Genomic DNA, 26,871 nt, shown 5'->3' on the forward strand with positions numbered 1-26,871 from the left:
CTCCCTCTGGGCCGGTCACCCGCCTGCTCCGCCACGGCCACCTCACTCCAAACGCTGTCAGGCAATGCTGACTCGGAAACAGCCGGCCGCCCGGAATGTGGTGACGGCCAAAGCCCCTCGCTACGGGTCTGCCTCTTCGAGAAGTGCTTATAGTGGAGTGCTCAGACCGGCGTGCCCAGGTGTCACGTTCAACGTCCGTCGCCTCTGGGCCACTGCGATACGTCTCCTTAGGGTTAAAAATAAAGGCCTTTCGCAACATTTGGCTACCTTCTGCACCTTCACCCATCTCCAGCAGAGCATCATTCGTGCACTCCATTCTCACCCACACCATTATAAGTTTCCACGTCGTGCGTAGCTCGCTATAAGTCTAATGGACGTTGACGCCGTTCCCCGCTTTGTACTTTTTTTCCAGGCTCCAGATGGCGCTGCTCTTGGACTCGTGGATCGCCGAGTTGGTCGTCGTCTTGTCAGCGGCTGTACTCGCCCTCTACCTGTGGTTCTCCAGTAGCTACAGGCACTGGAAGAACAAGGGGGTGCCGTACGCAGAACCTACAGTTCCGTTTGGAAACTTCTGGAGAAACTTTTTCGGCCACGAATGTATTGCTCGGACCATGCAGAACATATACAATCAGCTGCCAAGTAAGAAATTAAAATTTTTGTCAGTGATAAACAGACTATAAGTATATTCATTATTTGTTAAGAGAATCTGGGACATAATATGTGATGATGTAGACGTGCTCTGTGCATTTCCAACGTTCCACTTCCTGTCCGCAACTGCGTGTTCGTTCTGCTGCTGCTGTGGAAACCACAGACTGGTGTCTGAGGCGGTCGGTAGCCTCAGAGTGACGGACTGGTCTCTCTTCTGTGTGCTGCTGTGGAGGCCGAGGTGGCTGGCTCAAGGGCGAATGGTTCAGTTGTCTGGTCATCACCAAAAACTGTTGCGGAAACCCTTCTGGAAGACATGGCAGGTAGCACCAACTCGCAGCGAGTGCAGTTAGCGTGTAGGAAGAAACGCGTGAATTCTGTTGCTGACCCTGCCTGGCTGGAAGGGCTCATTGTTACATAATTTCGTGGAGCTACCTGGAACTCGCCAAGTCGACTGCAAATGCTTATGGCATGCAGGTGGTGAATACTGAACCCTCGAGGACGGATTTCGGAAGTCGGCAGTCAGTCACTAATGAAGCTGTTGGCCTCTGCAAAAGGTTGTGGAAGAGTTGGCAAGTGGCTGTGTATGGGCATCGCCTTCTTCATTCTGCTGTTTCCAAGGCGACTACGGCGGTTTAGCCAACGCATACACAGTAGGCAGAAAGAGGCGGCTTAGCAAGATGTGGAGCCATCAGCGAGCTGGATGGGGTCTCACCGACGTGTGTAACACTTCACAGTAAGTTCTGTTCTTTCCGGTGGATACCTGAAGCGTAGTGTTTCTGTGTGCCCCCCTAACTTTTTTGACTTTGGACGGTTATGTGATTTTGTTTATACAGCAGAGAGCGGCACGAGAAGCTGGTAACCATTTTCAAATGGAACAATGACGGTTTGTGGTGCCCGTTGTCCAGTCCAGCGGACGGAATTGATCATCGCACTGATTAGCGGTATGGTGTAGGAGAGGTGGCTGCCTTAATCTCATGAAGCTGGCTCCCCTTTCTGTAGCACGCAATTGGGATGTGGGCAATGCGGAATATGCGGTTGTCAGCACCGAAAAATTAAAAAATTCCAGAAAATTTGTAATTTCGCGCCAGTGGTGTATTGGAGAGAAATGCGGTTGGCACACCTGCACACGCCTGACTTTAATCTGGAACTACCGTAAGTTTCATTGTTGTATGTCTGTTAGTTATTGTTGAGTACTGTATTGAGTAGAACGATGTGTCGCACAATTTGGGAACTTCGACATGTCAGAGATAGAGGAGCACCGCGTCTGCATTGAATGTTGCGTGCAACTTGGAAAACCTTTACAGAGACTCGCCAAATGATGCAGGAAGCCTACAGTGATGAGTCCTTATGCCGTACCCGGTGTTAGAGATGGTTCACAAGGGTGGTCGAAGTTAAAAATGACCCTCGTTCAGGACGCCCTTCGACGTCTATTGACGACGCTCAAGTCAGGAACTTCACGAAATAGAGCGTTCCGGTGGAAGACTGACAGTCCGAGAGACCGCAGAAGAATGGAACATTTCATGCCATGAAATCCTAGACACAACATTTTCGAATGCCTCGTACTGCAGCTAGATTAGTCCCACGACTGACTCAAGACCAGAACGACTTTGCCTTGCAACGTCTGAAGAGCTTTCGAATGGTGCAAATCAGAACGAGATGTTCCTCAAGACATTCATAACTGGTGACGAGACATTGGTCTACGGTTATGACGTTGAGACCAAGGTTCAGTCTTCATAATGCGTCGGAAAAGGATCTTAGAGACCACAAAAAGCTCGTCAGGGAAAAGCTTTCGAATTGTGCAAATGAGAACGAGATGTTCCTCAAGACAATCATAACTAGTGACGAGACATTGGTCTACAGTTACGATGTTGAGACCGAGGTCCAGTCTTCATTATGCGTCGGAAAAGGTTCTTCGAGACCACAAAAAGCTCGTCAGGGGAGAGCTTTCGAATCGTGCAAATGAGAACGAGATGATCCTCAAGACAATCATAACTGGTGACGAGACATTGGTCTATGGTTATGATGTTGAGACCAAGGTTAAGTCTTCATAATGCGTCGGAAAAGGTTCTTCGAGACCACAAAAGGCTAGTCAGGGGAGACCTTTCGAATCGTGCAAATGATAACGAGATATTCCTCAAGGCAATCATAACTAGTGACGTGACATTGATCTACGGTTTATGATGTTGAGACCAAGGTTCAGTCTTCATAATGCGTTGGAAAAGGTTCTTCGAGACCACAAAAAGCTCGTCAGGGGAGAGCTTGCGAATCATGCAAATGAGAACGAGATGTTCCTTAAGACGAGACATTGGTCTACGGTTATTATGTTGAGACCAAGATTCAGTCTTCATAATGCGTCGGAAAAGGTTCTTCGAGACAAAAAAAAGCTCGTCAGGGGAGAGCTTTTGAATCGTGCAAATGAGAACGAGATGTTCCTCAAGACAATCATATCTGGTGACGAGACATTGGTCTACGGTTATGATGTTGATGAGAACGAGATGTTCCTCAAGACAATCATATCTGGTGACGAGACATTGGTCTACGGTTATGATGTTGAGTCCAAGGTTCAGTCTTCACAATGCGTCGCAAAAGGTTCTTCGGAACCACAAAAAGCTCGTCAGGGGAGAGCTTTCGAATCATGCAAATGACAACGAGATGTTCCTTAAGACAATCATAACTGGTGACGAGACACTGGTCTACGGTTATGATGTTGAGATCAAGGTTAAGTCTTCATATTGCGTCACAAAAGGTTCTTCGAGACCACAAAACCCTCGTCGGGGGAGAGCTTTCGAATCGTGCAAATGAGAACGAGATGTTCCTCAAGACAATCATAACTGGTGCCGAGACATTGGTCTACGGTTATGATGTAGAGAGCAAGGTTCAGTCTTCATAATGCGTCGGAAGAGGTTCTTCGAGACCACAAAAAGCTCGTCAGGGAAGAGCGTTCGAATCGTGCAAATGAGAACGAGATGTTCCTTAAGACACTCATAACTGGTGGCGAGATATTGGTCTACGGTTATGATGTTGAGACCAAGGTTCAGTCTTCATAATGCGTCGGAAAAGGTTCTTCGAGACCACAAAAGGCTAGTCAGGGGAGACCTTTCGAATCGTGCAAATGATAACGAGATATTCCTCAAGGCAATCATAACTGGTGACGTGACATTGATCTACGGGTTATGATGTTGAGACCAGGGTTCAGTCTTCATAATGAGTTGGAAAAGTTCTTCGAGACCACAAAAAGCTCATCAGGGAAGAGCTTTAGAATCGTGCAAATGAGAACGAGATGTTCCTTAAGACAATCATAACTGGTGACGAGACATTGGTCTACGGTTATGATGTAGAGACCAAGGTTCAGTCTTCATAATGCGTCGGAAAAGGTTCTTCGAGACCACAAAAAGGTCGTCAGGGAAGAGCTTTCGAATCGTGCAAATAAGAACGAGATGTTCCTTAAGACAATCATAACTGGTGACGAGACATTGGTCTACGGTTATGATGTTGAGACCAAGGTCCAGTCTTCATTATGCGTCGGAAAAGGTTCTTCAAGACCACAAAAAGCTCGTCAGGGGAGAGCTTTCGAATCGTTCAAATGAGAACGAGATCATCCTCAAGACAATCATAACTGGTGACGAGACAGTGGTCTACGGTTATGATGTTGAGGCCAAGGTTAAGTCTTCATAATGCGTCGCAAAAGGTTCTTCGAGACCACCAAAGGCTCGTCAGGGAAGAGCTTTCGAATCGTGCAAATGAGAACGAGATGTTCCTTAAGACAATCATAACTGGTGACGAGACATTGGTCTACGGTTATGATGCTGAGACCAAGGTTAAGTCTCCATAATGCGTCGCAAAAGATTCTTCGGGACCACAAAAGGCTCGTCAGGGGAGAGCTTTCGAATCATGCAAATGAGAACGAGATGTTCCTCAAGACAATCATAACTGGTGACGAGACATTGGTCTACGGTTATGATGTAGAGACCAAGGTTCAGTCTTCATAATGCGTCGGAAAAGGTTCTTCGAGACCACAAAAAGCTCGTCAGGGGAGAGGTTTCGAATCGTGCAAATGAGAACGAGATGTTCCCTAAGACAATCATAACTTTTGACGAGACATTGGTCTACGGTTATGATGTTGAGACCAAGATTCAGTCTTCATAATGCGTCGGAATAGATTCTTCGAGACAACAAAAAGCTCGTCAGGGAAGAGCTTTCGTATCGTGCAAATGAGAACGAGATGTTTCTCAAGACAATCATAACTGGTGACGAGACATTGGTCTACGGTTATGATGTTGAGACCAAGGTTAAGTCTTCATAATGCGTCGCAAAAGGTTCTTCGAGACCACAAAAGGCTCGTCAAGGGAGACCTTTCGAATCGTGCAAATGATAACGAGATATTCCTCAAGACAATCATAACTGGTGACGAGACATTGTTCTACGGTTATGATGTTGAGACGAAAGTTCAGTCTTCATAATGCGTCGGAAAAGGTTCTTCGAGACCACAAAAAGCTCGTCAGGGGAGAGATTTCGAATCGTGCAAATGAGAACGAGATGTTCTTTTAGACACACATACCTGATGACGAGACATTGGTCTACGGTTATGATGTTGAGACCAAGGTTCAGTCTTCATAATGCGTCGGAAAAGGTTCTTCGAGACCACAAAAAGCTCGTCAGGGGAGAGCTTTCGAATCGTGCAAATGAGAACGAGATGTTCCTCACGACAATCATAACTGGTGACGAGACATTGGTCTACGGTTATGATGTTGAGACCAAGGAGTCTTTGGTGTGACGTCATAAACGCGTGACTGCGTGTGAGATCGCTCTCTAAGTTTTCGTCTATTTTTAGGTTTCAGATATATATTTTAACTGTTTTTGTGATAATATTTACTATATATGTGACTTATTAGTGGTTTCTTCATTCACCTCTGCATTTCTTGTGTTGTGGCCTGATATTTGTGAGTGTTTCGTATCGAGCAACTTAACCTCTTACCTGTGTTTACATTCCGCGCTGACCAGTTGCAGCTGTAGCGGCGCATCGAAAACTAAGTACTAATTAATTGTTTTTGTATAGTAGTTTGTTTAGGAACTTTAGTAGTCTTCAACCGGTGTTCTTGGTGTTTTCCGGTGAAATAACTTCAGAAGAAATTATTGCGAACTGCTTTCAGTTTCGTTACTGTCATTAGACGTTTGATTTTCTTTCTGTGTTAGTATTTCGTTATATTCCCATTTGTTGTTGATTAATACTGTCAATAATAGTAGTTACTTCCCTTGTAGAGCAAATTTGTGATAATTGTAGTCAGTTTTTAACATCTTCTTATTGTAGTAGCGGAACTTAGATAAAGTTGTTTTTCTTGTTTCAATAATTGTAAAATTTTACCATGAGTGAGAAGTGCGGGCTTTGCCGTAGGTTCGTGAGTAGTGGATTGCGGTGTGAGGCTTGTTCGAAGTATTTTCACTGGGGGGAATGCATTGGGGAAGCCAGTGGGCATTCTGGTGAGATCCTCTCCTGGAACTGCAGGTTAGTAGCAAGAGTAAGTTGATAGAGGAGCAGGAGCGTAAGATCTGTGCCCTTCAGCTGCAGTTGAAAAACGCACAGGAGGAGCTAGATAGGATGAGGAGGGAGAAGGGGGTTGGGGAATGGGAGCTGGCTGTTGGCAAGAGATCTGCTAGGAGAAGGAGATTTTCAGATAGTTTTACTATTGGTGATTGTAATAGATATGACCAACTGTCAGTCTAGTGGAGAGGAATCTCTAGTAGCTGTAGATGTAGGAAGTATGCAGCAGACCTCAGCAGTTACGGTGGCTAGGACAGTTGCAAAGTCTAAGAGAAAGAAGAAGGTTCTGCTGTTAGGTAGTTCTCATGGTAGAGGTGTAGGCCAGCAGTTGCAGGAAGTTTTGGGGAGTGAGTACCAGGTCACCAGCATTGTGAAGCCTAATGCAGGATTGGCTCAGGTGACTTTTAACATAGGGGGGTTATGTAGGGATTTTACTAAAGAGGATCAGGTAGTGATTGTGGGTGGGGCTGGTAATAGTATTGATAGGGATGGGGAGAATGACATAGATGGTGACCTGGAAAAGATAGCCACTCAGGCTGGCAACACGAATGTGCATTTCGTGGAACTGTTTCAGCGTCACGATCGGCCTCATCTTAATACAGCCGTCAGGCGTAATAACATGAGACTTGGGGGTGCGCTGATGACAGAAGGCATGAGTCACATTTCAGTGGTGTCGGTGGAGTCTATCAGTAGGACGGGTTTCACTAGACATGGCCTGCACCTCAACAGGTATGGGAAGGGGAGGTTGGCAAAACTTATAGGTGACAGCATATGTGGGGGTGGTGGGACCACTCATGGGAAAATTCCGGTAGTTGTGGGTGTTAGAGCTGTACCTTTTTTAGATTGAAGTCAGCTGATAGGTATTCCTGCTTAAGGGAAGTCTCTCTAACAAAGAAACCACTTTCTACAAAGCTTGGGTATCCGATTAATGAGGGAATTAGTATATTTCATCAAAATATACAAGGTATTAGAGATAAAGTTAGTGAACTGCTTATAGATGTTGACTCTGAAATTATTGGTATATCTGAACACTTCTTAAATAAGGAGATAATTCAGGGGCTTCCTTTACCAGGATACAGGTTGGCTGGCAGCTTTTCTAGGAGCTCTTTGTGGTGTGGGGGAGCAGCCATGTATGTGAAAGACGGTATCCCATTTGAGTCAATTGATGTTTCAAAGAACTGCACTGAAAAGGTGTTTGAATGTTGTGCAGGTGTGGTTAAATTTAGTGGAGCTAAACTTCTTACTGTTGTTATTTATAGATCCCCAGACTCCGATTTCACAACATTTTTGCTAAAGCTAGAGGAGGTTCTTGGTTCACTTTATAGGAAATACAAAAAGTTAGTTATATGTGGTGACTTCAATATTAATTGTATAAGAGATTGTGCAAGGAAAAGGATGCTGGTAGACCTCCTTAATTCATATAATCTTATGCAAACCGTATTCTTTCCAACGAGAGTGCAAGGGAACAGTAGAACAACCATAGACAATATTTTTGTTCATTCGTCATTATTAGAAGGGCATTCTGTTAGCAAAAAGGTGAATGGCCTTTCAGATCATGATGCAAAAATTTTAAATCTAAAAGATTTTTGTGCTGCAACACATGTTAAATATAGTTACCAACTTTTTAGGAAAGCTGATCCAGTTGCTGTACAGACTTTTGTAAACCTTATCAAGGAACAAGAGTGGCAAGATGTTTATAGTGCTGATACAGTAGACGATAAATATAATGCTTTCCTCAAGACTTTTCTCGTGCTCTTTGAAAGTTGCTTTCCGTTAGAACGTTCAAAACAGGGTACTAGCACAAACAGGCAGCCTGGGTGGCTGACTAAAGGGATAAGAATATCTTGTAGAACAAAGTGGCAATTATATCAAAACGTTAGAAACAGTCAATATCTAAATGCAGCAGCCCATTACAAACAGTATTGTAAGGTGCTTAAAAAAGTTATTAGGAAGGCAAAAAGTATGTGGTATGCAGATAGAATAGCTAAGTCTCAGGATAAAATTAAATTCATATGGTCAGTCGTAAAGGAAGTGGTTGGTCTGCAGAGACAGGTCGAGAATATAGAATCAGTGCGTAGTGGGGATGTCCGTGTTACTGATAAGTCGCATATATGTACAGTACTTAATAATCACTTTCTGAATATAGCAGGTGAACTAAATAGAAACCTAGTCCCAACAGGGAATCATATAGCGCTCTTAGAAAAAAGTGTTCCGAGACTGTTACCTGAAATGCTCCTCCATGATACTGACAAGAGGGAGATTGAGTTAATAATTAAATCTCTAAAGACCAAGAACTCTCATGGATATGACGGGGTATCTAGCAGAATACTGAAGTATTGTTCCACGTATGTTAGCTCAGTACTTAGCCATATCTGTAACTTTTCCTTTAGGAGTGGTCGGTTTCCTGACCGATTAAAGTACTCGGTAGTGAAGCCACTTTATAAAAAGGGAGACAGGGATAATGTTGACAATTATAGACCTATTTCTATGCCACCGGTGTTTGCTAAAGTTATCGAGAGGGTTGTATATACAAGGTTACTGCAGCATTTAAATTCACATAATTTGCTGTCAAATGTACAGTTTGGTTTTAGAAATGGCTTAACAACTGAAAATGCTATAGTCTCTTTTCTCTGTGAGGTTTTGGACGGATTAAATAAAAGGTTGCGAACGTTAGGTGTTTTCTTTGATTTAACGAAGGCTTTTGACTGTGTTGACCACAAAATATTACTGCAGAAGTTGGAACATTATGGAGTAAGGGGAGTAGCTTACAACTGGTTCGCCTCCTACTTTAAGAACAGAAAGCAGAAGGTAATCCTCCGCAATATTGAGAGTGGTAATGATGTTCAGTCCCAACGGGGCACTGTTAAATGGGGCGTCCCCCAAGGGTCGGTGCTGGGGCCACTGCTGTTTCTTATTTATGTAAATGATATGCCTTCTAGTATTACAGGTGATTCAAAAATATTTCTGTTTGCTGTTGACACCACCTTGGTAGTGAAGGATCTTGTGTGTAATATTGAAACATTATCAAATAATGTAGTTCATGATATAAGTTCGTGGCTTGTGGAAAATAATTTGATGCTAAATCACAGTAAGACTCAGTTTTTACAGTTTCTAACCCACAATTCAACAAGAACTGACATTTTAGTCAGACAGAATGGGCATGTTATAGGCGAGACAGAACAGTTCAAGTTCCTAGGCGTATGGATAGATAGTAAGCTGTTGTGGAAAGCCCATGTTCAGGATCTTGTTCAGAAACTAAATGCCGCTTTATTTACCATTAGAACAGTATCTGAAATAAGTGACATTTCAACACGAAAAGTAGTATACTTCGCATATTTTCATACGCTTATGTCATATGGTATTATTTTTTGGGGTAATTCTTCCGATTCAAAATGGGTATTTTTGGCTCAAAAACGGGCTGTTCGAGCTATGTATGGTGTAAGTTCGAAAACCTCTTGTCGGTCCCTATTCAATAGTCTGGAAAAATTGACATTGCCCTCACAGTATGTATTTTCTTTAATGTCGTTTGTTGTTAGCAATATTAGCTTATTCCCAAGAGTTAGCAGCTTTCACTCAGTTAATACTAGGCAGAAATCAAATCTGCATGTGGAATGCACTTCCTTGACTCTTGTGCAGAAAGGAGTGCAGTATTCTGCTGCATCCATTTTCAATAAGCTACCACAAGAACTCAAAAATCTTAGCAGTAGCCCAAACACTTTTAAGTCTAAACTGCAGAGTTTCCTCATGGCTCACTCCTTCTACTCTGTCGAGGAGCTCCTGGAAGAGCTAAAAAATTAAGCAAATTCCAGTGTTACATTCTTGATTTTCTTTATTTAAACTAACGACTTGTTGCCTGAATGTGTTTCTTATATTTCATTTTATCTGTTTCTACAATCGTGTTATAATTTCATGTATTGACTCGTTCCATGACCATGGAGACTTCTCCTAAATGTGGTTCCACGGAACAATAAATAAATAAAGAAATAAATAAAAAATGGTTAAGTCTTCATAATGCGTCGCAAAAGGTTCTTCGAGACCACAAAAAGCTCGTCAGGGAAAAACTTTCCAATCATGCAAATGAGAATGAGATGTTCCTCAAGACAATCATAACTGGTGACGAGACATTGGTCTATGGTTATGATGTTGAGACCAAGGTTCAGTCTTCATAATGCGTCGGAAAAGGTTCTTCGAGACCACAAAAAGCTCGTCAGGGGAGAGCTTTCGAATCGTGCAAATGAGAACGAGATGTTCCTCAAGACAATCATAACTGGTGACGAGACATTGGTCTACGGTTATGATGTTGAGACCAAGCTTCAGTCTTCATAATGCGTCGAAAAAGGTTCTTTGAGACCACTAAAAGCACGTCAGGGGAGAGCTTTCGAATCGTGCAAATGAGAACGAGATGTTCCCTAAGACAATCATAACTGGTGACGAGACATTGGTCTACGGTTATGATGTTGAGACCAAGGTTCAGTCTTCATATTGCGTCGGAAAAGGTTCTTCGAGACCACAAAAAGCTCGTCAGGGAAGAGTTTTCGAATTGTGCAAATGAGAACGAGATGTTCCTCAAGACAATCATAACTGGTGACGAGACATTGGTCTACGGTTATAATGTTGAGACCAAGGTTCAGTCTTCATAATGCGTCGGAAAAGGTTCTTCAAGACAACAAAGAGCTCGTCAGGGGAGAGCTTTCGAATCGTGCAAATGAGAACGAGATGTTTCGCAAGACAATCATAACTGGTGACGAGACATTGGTCTACAGTTATGATGTTGAGACCAAGTTTCAGTCTTCATAATGCGTCGGAAAAGGTTCTTCGAGACCGCAAAATGCTCGTCAGCGAAGAGCTTCCGAATCGAGCAAATGAGAACGAGATGTTCCTCAAGACAATCATAACTGGTGACGAGACATTGGTCTACGGTTATGATGTTGAGACCAAGGCACAGTCTTCATAATGCGTCGGAAAAGGATCTTCGAGACCACAAAAAGCTCGTCAGGGAAAAACTTTCCAATCATGCAAATGAGAATGAGATGTTCCTCAAGACAATCATAACTGGTGACGAGACATTGGTCTATGGTTATGATGTTGAGACCAAGGTTCAGTCTTCATAATACGTCGGAAAGGTTATTCGAGACCACAAAAAGCACATCAGGGAAGAGTTTTCGAATTGTGCAAATGAAAACGAGATGTACCTCAAGACAATCATAACTGGTGACGAGACATTGGTCTACGGTTATGATGTAGAGACCAAGATGCATAATGCGTCGGAAAAGGTTCTTCAAGACAACAAAGAGCTCGTCAGGGGAGAGCTTTCGAATTGTGCAAATGAGAACGAGATGTTTCTCAAGACAATCATAACTGGTGACGAGACATTGGTCTACAGTAATGATGTTGAGACCAAGGTTCAGTCTTCATAATGCGTCGGAAAAGGTTCTTCGAGACCACAAAATGCTCGTCAACGGAGAGCTTTCGAATCGTGCAAATGAGAACGAGATGTTCCTCAGGACAATCATAACTGGTGACAAGACATTGGCCTACGGTTTTAATGTTGAGACCAAGGTTCAGTCTTCATAATGCGTCGGAAAAAGTTCTTCGAGACCACAAAAAGCTCGTCAGGGAAGAGCTTTCGAATCGTGCAAATGTGGACGAGATGTTCCTCAAGACAATCATAACTGGTGACGAGACATTGGTCTACAGTTATAATGTTGAGACCAAGGTTCAGTCTTCATAATGCGTCGGAAAAGGTTCTTCGAGACCACAAAAAGCTCGTCAGGGGAGAGCTTTGGAATCGTTCAATTGAGAACGAGATGTTCCTCAAGACAATCATAACTGGTGACGAGACATTGGTCTACGGTTATGATGTTGAGAAGAAGGTTCAGTCTTCTTAATGCATCGGAAAGGTCCTTCGAGACCACAAAAAGCTCGTCAGGGAAGAGTTTTCGAATTGTTCAAATGAGAACGACATGTTCCTCAAGACAATCATAACTGGTGACGAGACATTGGTCTACGGTTATGATGTTGAGACCAAGGTTCAGTCTTCATAATGCGTCGGAAAAGGTTCTTCAAGACAACAAAGAGCTCGTCAGGGGAGAGCTTTCGAATCATGCAAATGAGAACGAGATGTTTCTCAAGACAATCATAACTGGTGACGAGACATTGGTCTACAGTTATGATGTTGAGACCAAGGTGCATAATGCGTCGGAAAAGGTTCTTCAAGACAACAAAGAGCTCGTCAGGGGAGAGCTTTCAAATTGTGCAAATGAGAACGAGATGTTTCTCAAGACAATCATAACTGGTAACGAGACATTGGTCTACAAGTATGATGTTGAGAGCAAGGCACAGTCTTCATAATGCGTCGGAAAAGGATCTTCGAGACCACAAAAAGCTCGTCAGGGAAAAACTTTCCAATCATGCAAATGAGAATGAGATGTTCCTCAAGACAATCATAACTGGTGACGAGACATTGGTCTACGGTTATGATGTTGAGACCAAGGTTCAGTCTTCATAATACGTCGAAAAGGTTCTTCGAGACCACAAAAAGCTCGTCAGGGAAGAGTTTTCGAATTGTGCAAATGAGAACGAGATGTACCTCAAGACAATCATAACTGGTGACGAAACATTGGCCTACAGTTATGATGTTGAGACCAAGGTTCAGTCTTCATAATGCGTCGAAAAAGGTTCTTTGAGACCACAAAAAGCTCGTCAGGGGAGAGCTTTCGAATCGTGCAAATGAGAACCAGATGTTCCCTAAGACAATCATAACTGGTGACGAGACATTGGTCTACGGTTATGATGTTGAGACCAAGGTTCAGTCTTCATAATGCGTCGGAAAAGGATCTTCCAGACCACAAAAAGCTCATCAGGTAAAAGCTTTCGAATCATGCAAATGAGAACGAGATGTTCCTCAAGACAATCATAACTGGTGAGGAGACATTGGTCTACGGTTATGATGTTGAGACCAAGGTTCAGTCTTCTTAATGCGTCGGAAAGATTCTTCGAGACCACAAAAAGCTCGTCAGGGAAGAGTTTTCGAATTCTGCAAATGAGAACGAGATGTTCCTCAAGACAATCATAACTGGTGACGAGACATTGGTCTATGGTTATGATGTTGAGACCAAGGTTCAGTCTTCATAATGCGTCGGAAAAGGTTCTTCAAGACAACAAAGAGCTCGTCAGGGGAGAACTTTCGAATCGTGCAAATGAGAACGAGATGTTTCTCAAGACAATCATAACTGGTGACGAGACATTGGTCTACAGTTATGATGTTGAGACCAAGTTTCGGTCTTCATAATGCGTCGGAAAAGGTTCTTCGAGACCACAAAATGCTCGTCAGCGAAGAGCTTCGGAATCGAGCAAATGAGAACGAAATGTTCCTCAAGACAATCATAACTGGTGACGAGACATTGGTCTACGGTTATGATGTTGAGACCAAGGCACAGTCTTCATAATGCGTCGGAAAAGGTTCTTCGTGACCACAAAAAGCTCGTCAGGGAAAAACTTTCCAATCATGCAAATGAGAATGAGATGTTCCTCAAGACAATCATAACTGGTGACGAGACATTGGTCTACGGTTATGATGTTGAGACCAAGGTTCAGTCTTCACAATACGTCGGAAAGGTTATTCGAGACCACAAAAAGCTGGTCGGGGAAGAGTTTTCGAATTGTACAAATGAGAACGAGATGTACCTCAAGACAATCATAACTGGTGACGAGACATTGTTTTATGGTTATGATGTAGAGACCAAGGTGCATAATGCGTCGGAAAAGGTTCTTCAAGACAACAAAGAGCTCGTCAGGGGAGAGCTTTCGAATTGTGCAAATGAGAATGAGATGTTTCTCAAGACAATCATAACTGGTGACGAGACATTGGTCTACAGTTATGATGTTGAGACCAAGGTTCAGTCTTCACAATGCGTCGGAAAAGGTTCTTCGAGACCACAAAATGCTCGTCAACGGAGAGCTTTCGAATCGTGCAAATGAGAACGAGATGTTCCTCAGGACAATCATAACTGGTGACAAGACATTGGCCTACGGTTTTAATGTTGAGACCAAGGTTCAATCTTCATAAAGCGTCGGAAAAGGTTCTTCGAGACCACAAAAAGCTCGTCAGGGAAGAGCTTTCGAATCGTGCAAATGTGGACGAGATGTTCCTCAAGACAATCATAACTGGTGACGAGACATTGGTCTACGGTTATAATGCTGAGACCAAGGTTCAGTCTTCATAATGCGTCGGAAAAGGTTCTTCGAGACCACAAAAAGCTCGTCAGGGGAGAGCTTTCGAATCGTGCAAATGAGAACGATATGTTTCTGAAGACAATCATAACTGGTGACGAGATATTGGCCTACGGTTATGATGTTGAGACCAAGGTTCAGTTTTCATAATGCGTCGGAAAAGGATCTTCGAGACCACAAAAAGCTCATCAGGTAAAAGCTTTCGAATCATGCAAATGAGAACGAGATGTTCCTCAAGACAATCATAACTGGTGACGAGACATTGGTCTACGGTTATGATGTTGAGACCAAGTTTCAGTCTTCTTAACGCATCGGAAAGGTTCTTCGAGACCACAAAAAGCTCGTCAGGGAAGAGTTTTCGAATTGTTCAAATGAGAACGAGATGTTCCTCAAGACAATCATAACTGGTGATGAGACATTGGTCAACGGTTATGATGTTGAGACCAAGGTTCAGTCTTCATAATGCGTCGGAAAAGGTTCTTCAAGACAACAAAGAGCTCGTCAGGGGAGAGCTTTCGAATCGTGCAAATGAGAACGAGATGTTTTTCAAGACAATCATAACTGGTGACGAGACATTGGTCTACAGTTATGATGTTGAGACCAAGGTGCATAATGCGTCGGATAAGGTTCTTCAAGACAACAAAGAGCTCGTCAGGGGAGAGCTTTCAAATTGTGCAAATGAGAACGAAATGTTCCTCAAGACAATCATAACTGGTGACGAGACATTGGTCTACGGTTATGATGTTGAGACCAAGGCACAGTCTTCATAATGCGTCGGAAAAGGTTCTTCGTGACCACAAAAAGCTCGTCAGGGAAAAACTTTCCAATCATGCAAATGAGAATGAGATGTTCCTCAAGACAATCATAACTGGTGACGAGACATTGGTCTACGGTTATGATGTTGAGACCAAGGTTCAGTCTTCACAATATGTCGGAAAGGTTATTCGAGACCACAAAAAGCTGGTCGGGGAAGAGTTTTCGAATTGTACAAATGAGAACGAGATGTACCTGAAGACAATCATAACTGGTGACGAGACATTGGATTATGGTTATGATGTAGAGACCAAGGTGCATAATGCGTCGGAAAAGGTTCTTCAAGACAACAAAGAGCTCGTCAGGGGAGAGCTTTCGAATTGTGCAAATGAGAATGAGATGTTTCTCAAGACAATCATAACTGGTGACGAGACATTGGTCTACAGTTATGATGTTGAGACCAAGGTTCAGTCTTCATAATGCGTCGGAAAAGGTTCTTCGAGACCACAAAATGCTCGTCAACGGAGAGCTTTCGAATCGTGCAAATGAGAACGAGATGTTCCTCAGGACAATCATAACTGGTGACAAGACATTGGCCTACGGTTTTAATGTTGAGACCAAGGTTCAATCTTCATAATGCGTCGGAAAAGGTTCATCGAGACCACAAAAAGCTCGTCAGGGAAGAGCTTTCGAATCGTGCAAATGTGGACGAGATGTTCCTCAAGACAATCATAACTGGTGACGAGACATTGGTCTACGGTTATAATGCTGAGACCAAGGTTCAGTCTTCATAATGCGTCGGAAAAGGTTCTTCGAGACCACAAAAAGCTCGTCAGGGGAGAGCTTTGGAATCGTTCAATTGAGAACGAGATGTTCCTCAAGACAATCGTAACTGGTGAAGAGACATTGGTCTACGGTTATGATATTGAGACCAAGGTTCAGTCTTCATAATACGTCGGAATAGGTTCTTCGAGACCACAAAAGGCTCGTCAGGGAAGAGCTTTAGAATCGTGGAAATTGGAACGAGATGTTCCTCAAGACAATCATAACTGGTGACGAGATATTGGCCTACGGTTATGATGTTGAGACCAAGGTTCAGTTTTCATAATGCGTCGGAAAAGGATCTTCGAGACCACAAAAAGCTCATCAGGTAAAAGCTTTCGAATCATGCAAATGAGAACGAGATGTTCCTCAAGACAATCATAACTGGTGACGAGACATTGGTCTACGGTTATGATGTTGAGACCAAGTTTCAGTCTTCTTAACGCATCGGAAAGGTTCTTCGAGACCACAAAAAGCTCGTCAGGGAAGAGTTTTCGAATTGTTCAAATGAGAACGAGATGTTCCTCAAGACAATCATAACTGGTGATGAGACATTGGTCTACGGTTATGATGTTGAGACCAAGGTTCAGTCTTCATAATGCGTCGGAAAAGGTTCTTCAAGACAACAAAGAGCTCGTCAGGGGAGAGCTTTCGAATCGTGCAAATGAGAACGAGATGTTTTTCAAGACAATCATAACTGGTGACGAGACATTGGTCTACAGTTATGATGTTGAGACCAAGGTGCATAATGCGTCGGATAAGGTTCTTCAAGACAACAAAGAGCTCGTCAGGGGAGAGCTTTCAAATTGTGCAAATGAGAACGAGATGTTTCTCAAGACAATCATAACTGGTGACGAGACATTGGTCAACAGTTATGATGTTGAGACCAAGGCACAGTCTTCATAATGCGTCGGAAAAGGATCTTCGAGACCACAAAAAGCTCGTCAGGGAAAAACTTTCCAATCATGCAAATGAGAATGAGATGTTCCTCAAGACAATCATAACTGGTGACGAGACATTGGTCTACGGTTATGATGTTGAGACCAAGGTTCAGTCTTCATAATACGTCGGAAAGGTTCTTCGAGACCACAATAAGCTCGTCAGGGAAGAGTTTTCGAATTGTGCAAATGAGAACGAGATGTACCTCAAGACAATCATAACTGGTGACGACACATTGGTCTACGGTTATGATGTAGAGACCAAGGTGCATAATGCGTCGGAAAAGGTTCTTCAAGACAACAAAGAGCTCGTCAGGGGAGAGCTTTCAAATTGTGCAAATGAGAACGAGATGTTTCTCAAGACAATCGTAACAGGTGACGAGACATTGGTCTACAGTTATGATGTTGATACCAAGGTTCAGTCTTCATAATGCGTCGGAAAAGGTTCTTCGAGACCACAAAATGCTCGTCAACGGAGAGCTTTCGAATCGTGCAAATGAGAACGAGATGTTCCTCAGGACAATCATAACTGGTGACAAGACATTGGTCTACGGTTTTAATGTTGAGACCAAGGTTCAGTCTTCATAATGCGTCGGAAAAGGTTCTTCGAGACCACAAAAAGCTCGTCAGGGCAGAGCTTTCGAATCGTGCAAATGTGGACGAGATGTTCCTCAAGACAATCATAACTGGTGATGAGACATTGGTCGGTCTACGGTTATAATGTTGAGACCAAGGTTCAGTCTTCATACTGCGTCGGAAAAGGTTCTTCGAGACCACAAAAAGCTTGTCAGGGGAGAGCTTTGTAATCGTGCAATTGAGAACGAGATGTTCCTCAAGACAATCATAACTGGTGACGAGACATTGGTCTATGGTTATGATGTTGAGGCCAAGGATCAGTCTTCATAATGCGTCGGAAAAGGTTCTTCGAGACCACAAAAAGCTCGTCCGGGGAGAGCTTTCGAATCGTGCAAATGAGAACGGGATGTTTCTCAAGACAATCGTAACTGGTGACGAGACATTGGTCTACGGTTATGAGGTTGAGACCAAGGTTCAGACTTCAAAATGGGTCGGAAAACCTTCTTCGAGACCACAAAAATCTCGTCAGGGAAGGGCTTTCGAATCTTGCAAATGAGAACGAGATGTTCCTTAAGACAATCATTACTGGTGACGAGACATTGGTCTACGGTTATTATGTTGAGACCAAGGTTCAGTCTTCATAATGCGTCGGAAAAGGTTCTTCGAGACCACAAAAAGCTCGTCAGGGGAGAGCTTTCGAATCGTGCAAATGAGAACGAGATGTGCCTCAAGACAATCATAACTGTTGACGAGACATTGGCCTACGGTTATGATGTTGAGACCAAGAATCAGTCTTCATAATGCGTCGGAAAATATTCATCGAGACCACAAAAAGCTCGTCAGGGGAGAGCTTTCGAATCGTGCAAATGAGAACGAGATGTTCCTCAAGACAATCATAACTGGTGACGAGACATTGGTCTACGGTTAAGATGTTGAGACCAAGGATCAGTCTTCATAATGCGTCGCAAATGGTTTTTCGAGACCACAAAATGCTCGTCTGGGAAGAGCGTTCGAATAGTGTAAATGAGAACAAGATGTTCCTCAAGACAATCATAACTGGTGACGAGACATTGGTCTACGGTTATGATGTAAAGACCAAGGTTCAGTCTTCATAATGCGTCGGAAAAGGTTCATCGAGACCACAAAAAGCTCGTCAGGGGAGAGCTTTCGAATCGTGCAAATGAGAACGAGAAGTTCCTCGAGACAATCATAACTGGTGACGAGACATTGGTCTACGGTTATGATGTTGAGACCAAGGTTTAGTCTTCATAATGCGTCAGAAAAGGTTCTTCGAGACCACAAAAAGGTCGTCATTGAAGAGCTTTCGAATTGTGCAAATGAGAACGAGATGTTCCTCAAGACAATCATAAATGGTGACGAGACATTGGTCTACTGTTATGTTGTTGAGACCAAGGTTCAGTCTTCATAATGCGTCTTAAAATGTTCTTCAAGACAACAAACAGCTCGTCAGGGGAGAGCTTTCGAATCGTGCAAATGAGAACGATATGTTTCTGAAGACAATCATAACTGGTGAGGAGACATTGGTCTACGGTTTTAATGTTGAGACCAAGGTTCAGTCTTCATAATGCGTCGGAAAAGGTTCTTCGAGACCACAAAAAGCTCGTCCGGGGAGAGCTTTCGAATCGTGCAAATGAGAACGGGATGTTTCTCAAGACAATCGTAACTGGTGACGAGACATTGGTCTACGGTTATGAGGTTGAGACCAAGGTTCAGACTTCAAAATGGGTCGGAAAACCTTCTTCGAGACCACAAAAATCTCGTCAGGGAAGGGCTTTCGAATCTTGCAAATGAGAACGAGATGTTCCTTAAGACAATCATTACTGGTGACGAGACATTGGTCTACGGTTATTATGTTGAGACCAAGGTTCAGTCTTCATAATGCGTCGGAAAAGGTTCTTCGAGACCACAAAAAGCTCGTCAGGGGAGAGCTTTCGAATCGTGCAAATGAGAACGAGATGTGCCTCAAGACAATCATAACTGTTGACGAGACATTGGCCTACGGTTATGATGTTGAGACCAAGAATCAGTCTTCATAATGCGTCGGAAAATATTCATCGAGACCACAAAAAGCTCGTCAGGGGAGAGCTTTCGAATCGTGCAAATGAGAACGAGATGTTCCTCAAGACAATCATAACTGGTGACGAGACATTGGTCTACGGTTAAGATGTTGAGACCAAGGATCAGTCTTCATAATGCGTCGCAAATGGTTTTTCGAGACCACAAAATGCTCGTCTGGGAAGAGCGTTCGAATAGTGTAAATGAGAACAAGATGTTCCTCAAGACAATCATAACTGGTGACGAGACATTGGTCTACGGTTATGATGTAAAGACCAAGGTTCAGTCTTCATAATGCGTCGGAAAATATTCATCGAGACCACAAAAAGCTCGTCAGGGGAGAGCTTTCGAATCGTGCAAATGAGAACGAGAAGTTCCTCGAGACAATCATAACTGGTGACGAGACATTGGTCTACGGTTATGATGTTGAGACCAAGGTTTAGTCTTCATAATGCGTCAGAAAAGGTTCTTCGAGACCACAAAAAGGTCGTCATTGAAGAGCTTTCGAATTGTGCAAATGAGAACGAGATGTTCCTCAAGACAATCATAAATGGTGACGAGACATTGGTCTACTGTTATGTTGTTGAGACCAAGGTTCAGTCTTCATAATGCGTCGGAAAAGGTTCTTCGAGACCACAAAAAGCTCGTCAGGGCAGAGCTTTCGAATCGTGCAAATGTGGACGAGATGTTCCTCAAGACAATCATAACTGGTGATGAGACATTGGTCGGTCTACGGTTATAATGTTGAGACCAAGGTTCAGTCTTCATACTGCGTCGGAAAAGGTTCTTCGAGACCACAAAAAGCTTGTCAGGGGAGAGCTTTGTAATCGTGCAATTGAGAACGAGATGTTCCTCAAGACAATCATAACTGGTGACGAGACATTGGTCTATGGTTATGATGTTGAGGCCAAGGATCAGTCTTCATAATGCGTCGGAAAAGGTTCTTCGAGACCACAAAAAGCTCGTCCGGGGAGAGCTTTCGAATCGTGCAAATGAGAACGGGATGTTTCTCAAGACAATCGTAACTGGTGACGAGACATTGGTCTACGGTTATGAGGTTGAGACCAAGGTTCAGACTTCAAAATGGGTCGGAAAACCTTCTTCGAGACCACAAAAATCTCGTCAGGGAAGGGCTTTCGAATCTTGCAAATGAGAACGAGATGTTCCTTAAGACAATCATTACTGGTGACGAGACATTGGTCTACGGTTATTATGTTGAGACCAAGGTTCAGTCTTCATAATGCGTCGGAAAAGGTTCTTCGAGACCACAAAAAGCTCGTCAGGGGAGAGCTTTCGAATCGTGCAAATGAGAACGAGATGTGCCTCAAGACAATCATAACTGTTGACGAGACATTGGCCTACGGTTATGATGTTGAGACCAAGAATCAGTCTTCATAATGCGTCGGAAAATATTCATCGAGACCACAAAAAGCTCGTCAGGGGAGAGCTTTCGAATCGTGCAAATGAGAACGAGATGTTCCTCAAGACAATCATAACTGGTGACGAGACATTGGTCTACGGTTAAGATGTTGAGACCAAGGATCAGTCTTCATAATGCGTCGCAAATGGTTTTTCGAGACCACAAAATGCTCGTCTGGGAAGAGCGTTCGAATAGTGTAAATGAGAACAAGATGTTCCTCAAGACAATCATAACTGGTGACGAGACATTGGTCTACGGTTATGATGTAAAGACCAAGGTTCAGTCTTCATAATGCGTCGGAAAAGGTTCATCGAGACCACAAAAAGCTCGTCAGGGGAGAGCTTTCGAATCGTGCAAATGAGAACGAGAAGTTCCTCGAGACAATCATAACTGGTGACGAGACATTGGTCTACGGTTATGATGTTGAGACCAAGGTTTAGTCTTCATAATGCGTCAGAAAAGGTTCTTCGAGACCACAAAAAGGTCGTCATTGAAGAGCTTTCGAATTGTGCAAATGAGAACGAGATGTTCCTCAAGACAATCATAAATGGTGACGAGACATTGGTCTACTGTTATGTTGTTGAGACCAAGGTTCAGTCTTCATAATGCGTCTTAAAATGTTCTTCAAGACAACAAACAGCTCGTCAGGGGAGAGCTTTCGAATCGTGCAAATGAGAACGATATGTTTCTGAAGACAATCATAACTGGTGAGGAGACATTGGTCTGCGGTTATGATGTTGAGACCAAGGTTCAGTCTTCAAAATGCGTCGGAAAATGTTCTTCGAGACCACAAAAAGCTCGTCAGCGAAGAGCTTTGGAATCGAGCAAATGAGAACGAGATGTTCCTCAAGACAATCATAACTGGTGACGGGACATTGGTCTTCGGTTGTAATGTTGAGACCTAGGTTCGGTCTTCATAATGCGTCGGAAAAGGTTCTTCGAGACCACAAAAAGCTCGTCTGGGAAGAGCTTTCGAATCGTGCAAATGAGAACGAGATGTTCCTCAAGACAATCATAACTGGTGACGAGACATTGGTCTACAGTTATGATGTTGAGGCCAAGGTTCAGTCTTTATAATGCGTCGGAAAAGGTTCTTCGAGAACACAGAAAGCTCGTCAGGTCAGGTAAAATGTCAAAAACCTTGCTGATAGTTTTCTTTGACTTTGAATTATTAGTTCATTATTAATTTCGTGCCGCAGGGACAAACTTTTAATCGATGGTACTGTCGGGACGCGTTGCGACACCTGCGAGAATTTGTGAGAAGGAGACGGCCTGAAATATGGAGAGAGAATTCACGCCTCTTGCATCACGATAACACAGCCGCACATTCATCCCTGTTGGTGCGTGACTCTTGCACAGAACCCGAAAGCACTGTGCCGCCTTCTCCGTTCTCTCCAGACATGGCCCCTGTGGACTTATGTTTATTTCCAAAATTAAAAACCGCTGGAAACGACGAAGATTTTCAACGATAGACCAGGTAAAAGAAAATTCGCATATGGCCCTTCGCGCGATCCAGCAAGAGGAAACGGCACTGGGAGCGTTGTATCAGTGTATCAGTTGTGGAGGAGAGTATACCGAAGGAGAAATGAAAATGGGTCTGAGCACTATGGGACTAAACATCTGAGATCATCAGTCCCCTAGAACTAAGAACTACTTAAACCTAACTAATCTAAGGACATGACACACATCCATGCCCCAGGCAGGATTCGAACCTGCGACCGTAGCGGTCACGCGGTTCCAGACTGTAGCGCCTAGAAACGCACGGCCACTCCGGCCGGCACCGAAGGAGATCACGGTCAGTAAGTGAAAGGTAAGCTCTGACTATCTCTCCCTCATAAACACACACGATATAAACATTACGGTCTTGAACATATACGACGTTAGGTTGGCAACTAGTAGGTAAACACACCGAAGAGGAGGAAACACGTAAAGATGCCGCAATATTTACGTTGTTAAAAGCGCAGTGTCCGAAGAAATAAATATATCGAGTGGCAAAATAACAATAGTACACCACAGAAAAGAAGAAGAAACATAGTGAACAGTGCGAAAAAGGTCGGAACTCAAAATTGTGCTTATATATCGGTAATAAAGTGGTAGCACAATCTCCAGACCAGATGAGAGGAAACGCTGATCACAACAAATCGTAAGTAATTACTTTTTACAAAAAAAATCGCGACGTGAACTGTTTGATAATCTAAAAATAACAAAACTGTATCGTTATAGATCTCACTGATGATGCCTTAGAATAAGAATAATGCGAAACGTGTCTTGGAAAAATAAATTAATTGGCAGCAGGAAAAGGCGGTTTTATTTACGAAACAAGTATTAAAGAGAAGATAGTCGTTGTAGTCTGTTACGTAATAGTGGCGCTATTCACATCTTTTGCAGTTTATTTTGAGCTGAAATGCGTTTTCGAATAATCTGAATGAACATTCCGAACCATAACTAACATTTTACTGCTCATATATAAACTGTAAACATAATGTCAGATAGTGATCTCCAAGCGCCATTGTTTGACACTTCATTTGCTAAGATTCCTTAAAGGGGAACGACAGGGTGACGGACGAAAACATTGCTCAAATTCAGTATTCTTTTCTACGTACTGGAATGTAGTAGACAAATGTGGTTTGCTGCAATGAATGCGGCATAAATTGAAAATTTATTGGGTATTTTTTTAACGAAAAATATTAATGTCTTCAATGTGTAATGGTGATTTTCCACAGGCAGCTCTGAAAGGAGGCAGATCGACGGTTGTTGCTGTAACTCCGGTTGTGGTTAACTGCAACCTGAAATTAATGTGTCACTCTTATCCTTACAGATGTAATTTTAGTTCATCATACGGATTCGGAAAAAAAAATTTGGTGAATTATACATATTTAAAAAAAACTTGGACATTTTTGGACCCCTCTATTTTGGCCGAATAAAATACTAAACATCAATTTACAAAATAAACGGCTATGATGGAGTGAAGAGAATTAATTTTGCTTCAAGGGAGTCGAAAAATTATTAAAACCGGATGAAAATTGTAGCGTGGGTGTAGTTTCTAGAAAACCGCCTTTAAAGTTTGACAAGTATTTATCATACGAAAAATGGAGAAAGCTTGAAACTTAAGGGATAGCACCGATTCCTCGTCAGTAATAACTATCGCCCTGGCTAGTGGACGGCCGCTTTCTCCTACTTTGACCTAATAAGCCCTCACTTACGTCCTCAAAGCCCTCTTCGTCGCTGAGTGCATCGCCGCTGGCGTCTCTGTCTTCACAGAATCGGCGAATTCCGTCGCCAGTTTTGGTTTGAATGGCATTTACCACGTGCATTAATGCAGAAGGATCTACACTGAATAGACATACGGCCAGATTTGAAGCGACGTTGACAATTCCGCTTCGGCTTCATGTTATTTTTGGAGCGCATCTCCAAATAAGACTATTGAAAGTTTCGTTCACATTTCGAGTAAAACAGCACAAACAACGTTCCAACCAATGAGGTTTACTCAAATTGGTATAAATAGGAAGCGTACGCGTGGAACCGGACCTCTTTTGCTGAGGCCTTCAGTGAATTCTGGGCTTCAAACGCTCACAGAATCGTAACTTTTTAAAGTTCACGCATAATATTTTGGGGAACAATTCTTCAATCTATATACCTTCTGATACCACAATAAAAAAAAATTCCAGTTTTTTCGACTGTCACCCTGTCGCTCACCTCAAGCCATTTTGAAATTATAACTTTTAAAAGTAGCTGGTAGGTCTATAGTTTCCACCGTCGGTACATAATGTATTGTATGTGTACAAAGGGGGTGTTTAGACGAACCTCCTCGTCTCGTTTCGTTTCTCTTTTTCGTATGGTGCTTCTGCCTGTTCCACACCCTTTAATAGTACGCACACTTGCGCAGCAACTGTGAAGTAACGAAGTAACCTGCGGCCTTTGAGTCTTCTGCCCCCCCCCCCCCCCCCGCCACAACCTCACACTGAATTGCAACGTCCACTCTCCTGGAGAAAATCGCCCGCGGTGACGCTACGGACCCCTTGTTGTTGGCCACGTGACTGCCGGCTCACCTCGCGGTCCCCGCGTATTCACCAACAGCAACGGCACGGCCCAGGGGGCCGCCTGCTGCTGAGGGAGATGGACGACGTAACACGCCGCCTCCTCGGGGACCTGTGATCACAGAGCATAGAAGTAAGTGCACGGTTTTTCCCGGTGGCGAAGGCCCGGAGGGCGTCTTCCAGTCCCCCCCACCCCTTGGGTACCCACCGCGCTTAGCGCAGCACCAGTCTCGCTGCCGTTTTATCTGTGTCTGCTTGTTTACTCACTTCATCTCGTCTCTTTATCAGGTTTACTTTAGATTAGCTACATGTCAAGTTAGTAATAACCTCGCTTTACAGTAGTTGACGGCAGAAGGCAAGACCAAGCTTTGTTTAGTGCAGACCGGAAAGAAGGTGTTTGACAGTACTCCACAGTACACGACCAACGCACGTGACACGGCATTGTACAGTCATACTCCGTTACTAACTCTGCATATTCTTAACTTCTGGAATGGTTAGTCATCACGCAAATATACGTTATCGAAGAGTTTGCTCAGATGAATAAGTGTCAATAAATAACGTAGCTCAATTCTGTCTAGAAGAAAAACGAAAATGTTAGCTTCCTATTAAAAAAAATCAAAAACAGAACATTTCTGGTTGAGATGGAGGACATCGCAGCATGGCGAACACACTTTCATAGAATGATGAGAAAAAAGAGGTGTTTGGGTAAATTTCAATTCCTGTCGGAACCCATCCAGTTCTTAATTCCGAAAACTTAGTAAATTTGTCCTTCCACATCGCCCTGAGTCTCTCGACTTTGCCATTCATGCCTACTGACTCTGGAACGCTGTACTCTGACGTTTCACGAACTCATTTTCCATTCGCAGTTTTACTTAGAGGAGCATGTGGCATTGCTTTCGCCATTTGCTTGTGTGGATACAGAAACTTCTTACATTCATTTTGTGACCGTATCTGTGAAAGAAATTGCGATGGATAGCGGCTGCAGAGCTTTGATGGCCTTTCTAGCTCGAAAAAAGTAATATGCTGCAGTATTTTTCAGGACCTTAGATCTTTGTCTCCTTCGAGTAGGTGGGTAACTACTCACTTTACCTGTGTAGTTAAGATATTGTGCAGAAGATTAACAACACTTCACTGTTTTTGGAGCAGCCTGCTAAATTAATCACATGTAGCTTGATCGTTAGACGCCACAGTTGCTGTACTAAGATTTGGCATTTAAAATATCGTAACGACACGGAAACGTAGGTCCGTATTAAGAGGTGGATGGTATCTGCCGTAATAAATCCTTAGAGTGCCGTTATACTTAACTTTAACACACGTACAAGAGTTTCATGCTGCTCACTGACTACCTTTATTCATACTTTTTTTTTTTTTTTTTTGCATCACTGATACTCGCCGACTACCATTCCTACTTCCGCCACCTGCATCAAGATGTATTATGTTCTAGCACGGCGGGTCTGCTTTGTTGTAATTCAGTGTACTGAACAACTTCATCACGATACAGCAACTTTCCACGCATTTAGCTTTTATAAGGACAATCGCCACGTGGAATTCGCAGTTCGTGCTGTACTGAATGTTATTTATGTATACAGATACGAAATTTTTATAGATGTTTTTTTTTGCTCTCGTTTCACAACGTGTAACACATTTTGACAGGCGACTTTCCATTATCATTGTTTTCTGAATTATACGAAAATTTTTCTGGCGGCAAACAGCCCACGAGATTACTTTTGTTGCACTGTCCAACAAGCCACCCGAACCTGTAACAGGCTTTTTAGAGGAAGTTATAGTACTTACTGCGCACCCAACTACCACAGTAAGCTTCCTAGAACG

At 43.2% G+C, this 26,871-nt stretch overlaps 1 protein-coding gene across 1 annotated transcript in view; it reads left to right on the forward strand.

Annotated features, from left to right (window-relative positions):
- The first annotated feature begins 419 nt into the window (after positions 1-419).
- Positions 420-26,871, forward strand: part of LOC124616589 (cytochrome P450 6k1-like) — a 72,169-nt gene continuing 45,717 nt past the window's right edge. Inside the window, exon 1 of the mRNA XM_047144909.1 lies at positions 420-639. Within this exon, the coding sequence (XP_047000865.1) occupies positions 420-639 (220 nt within the window). The remainder of the gene's footprint in view (positions 640-26,871) is intronic.

Source organism: Schistocerca americana, chromosome 5 (genome assembly GCF_021461395.2).
Source record: "Schistocerca americana isolate TAMUIC-IGC-003095 chromosome 5, iqSchAmer2.1, whole genome shotgun sequence".
NCBI lineage: Eukaryota > Metazoa > Arthropoda > Insecta > Orthoptera > Acrididae > Schistocerca > Schistocerca americana.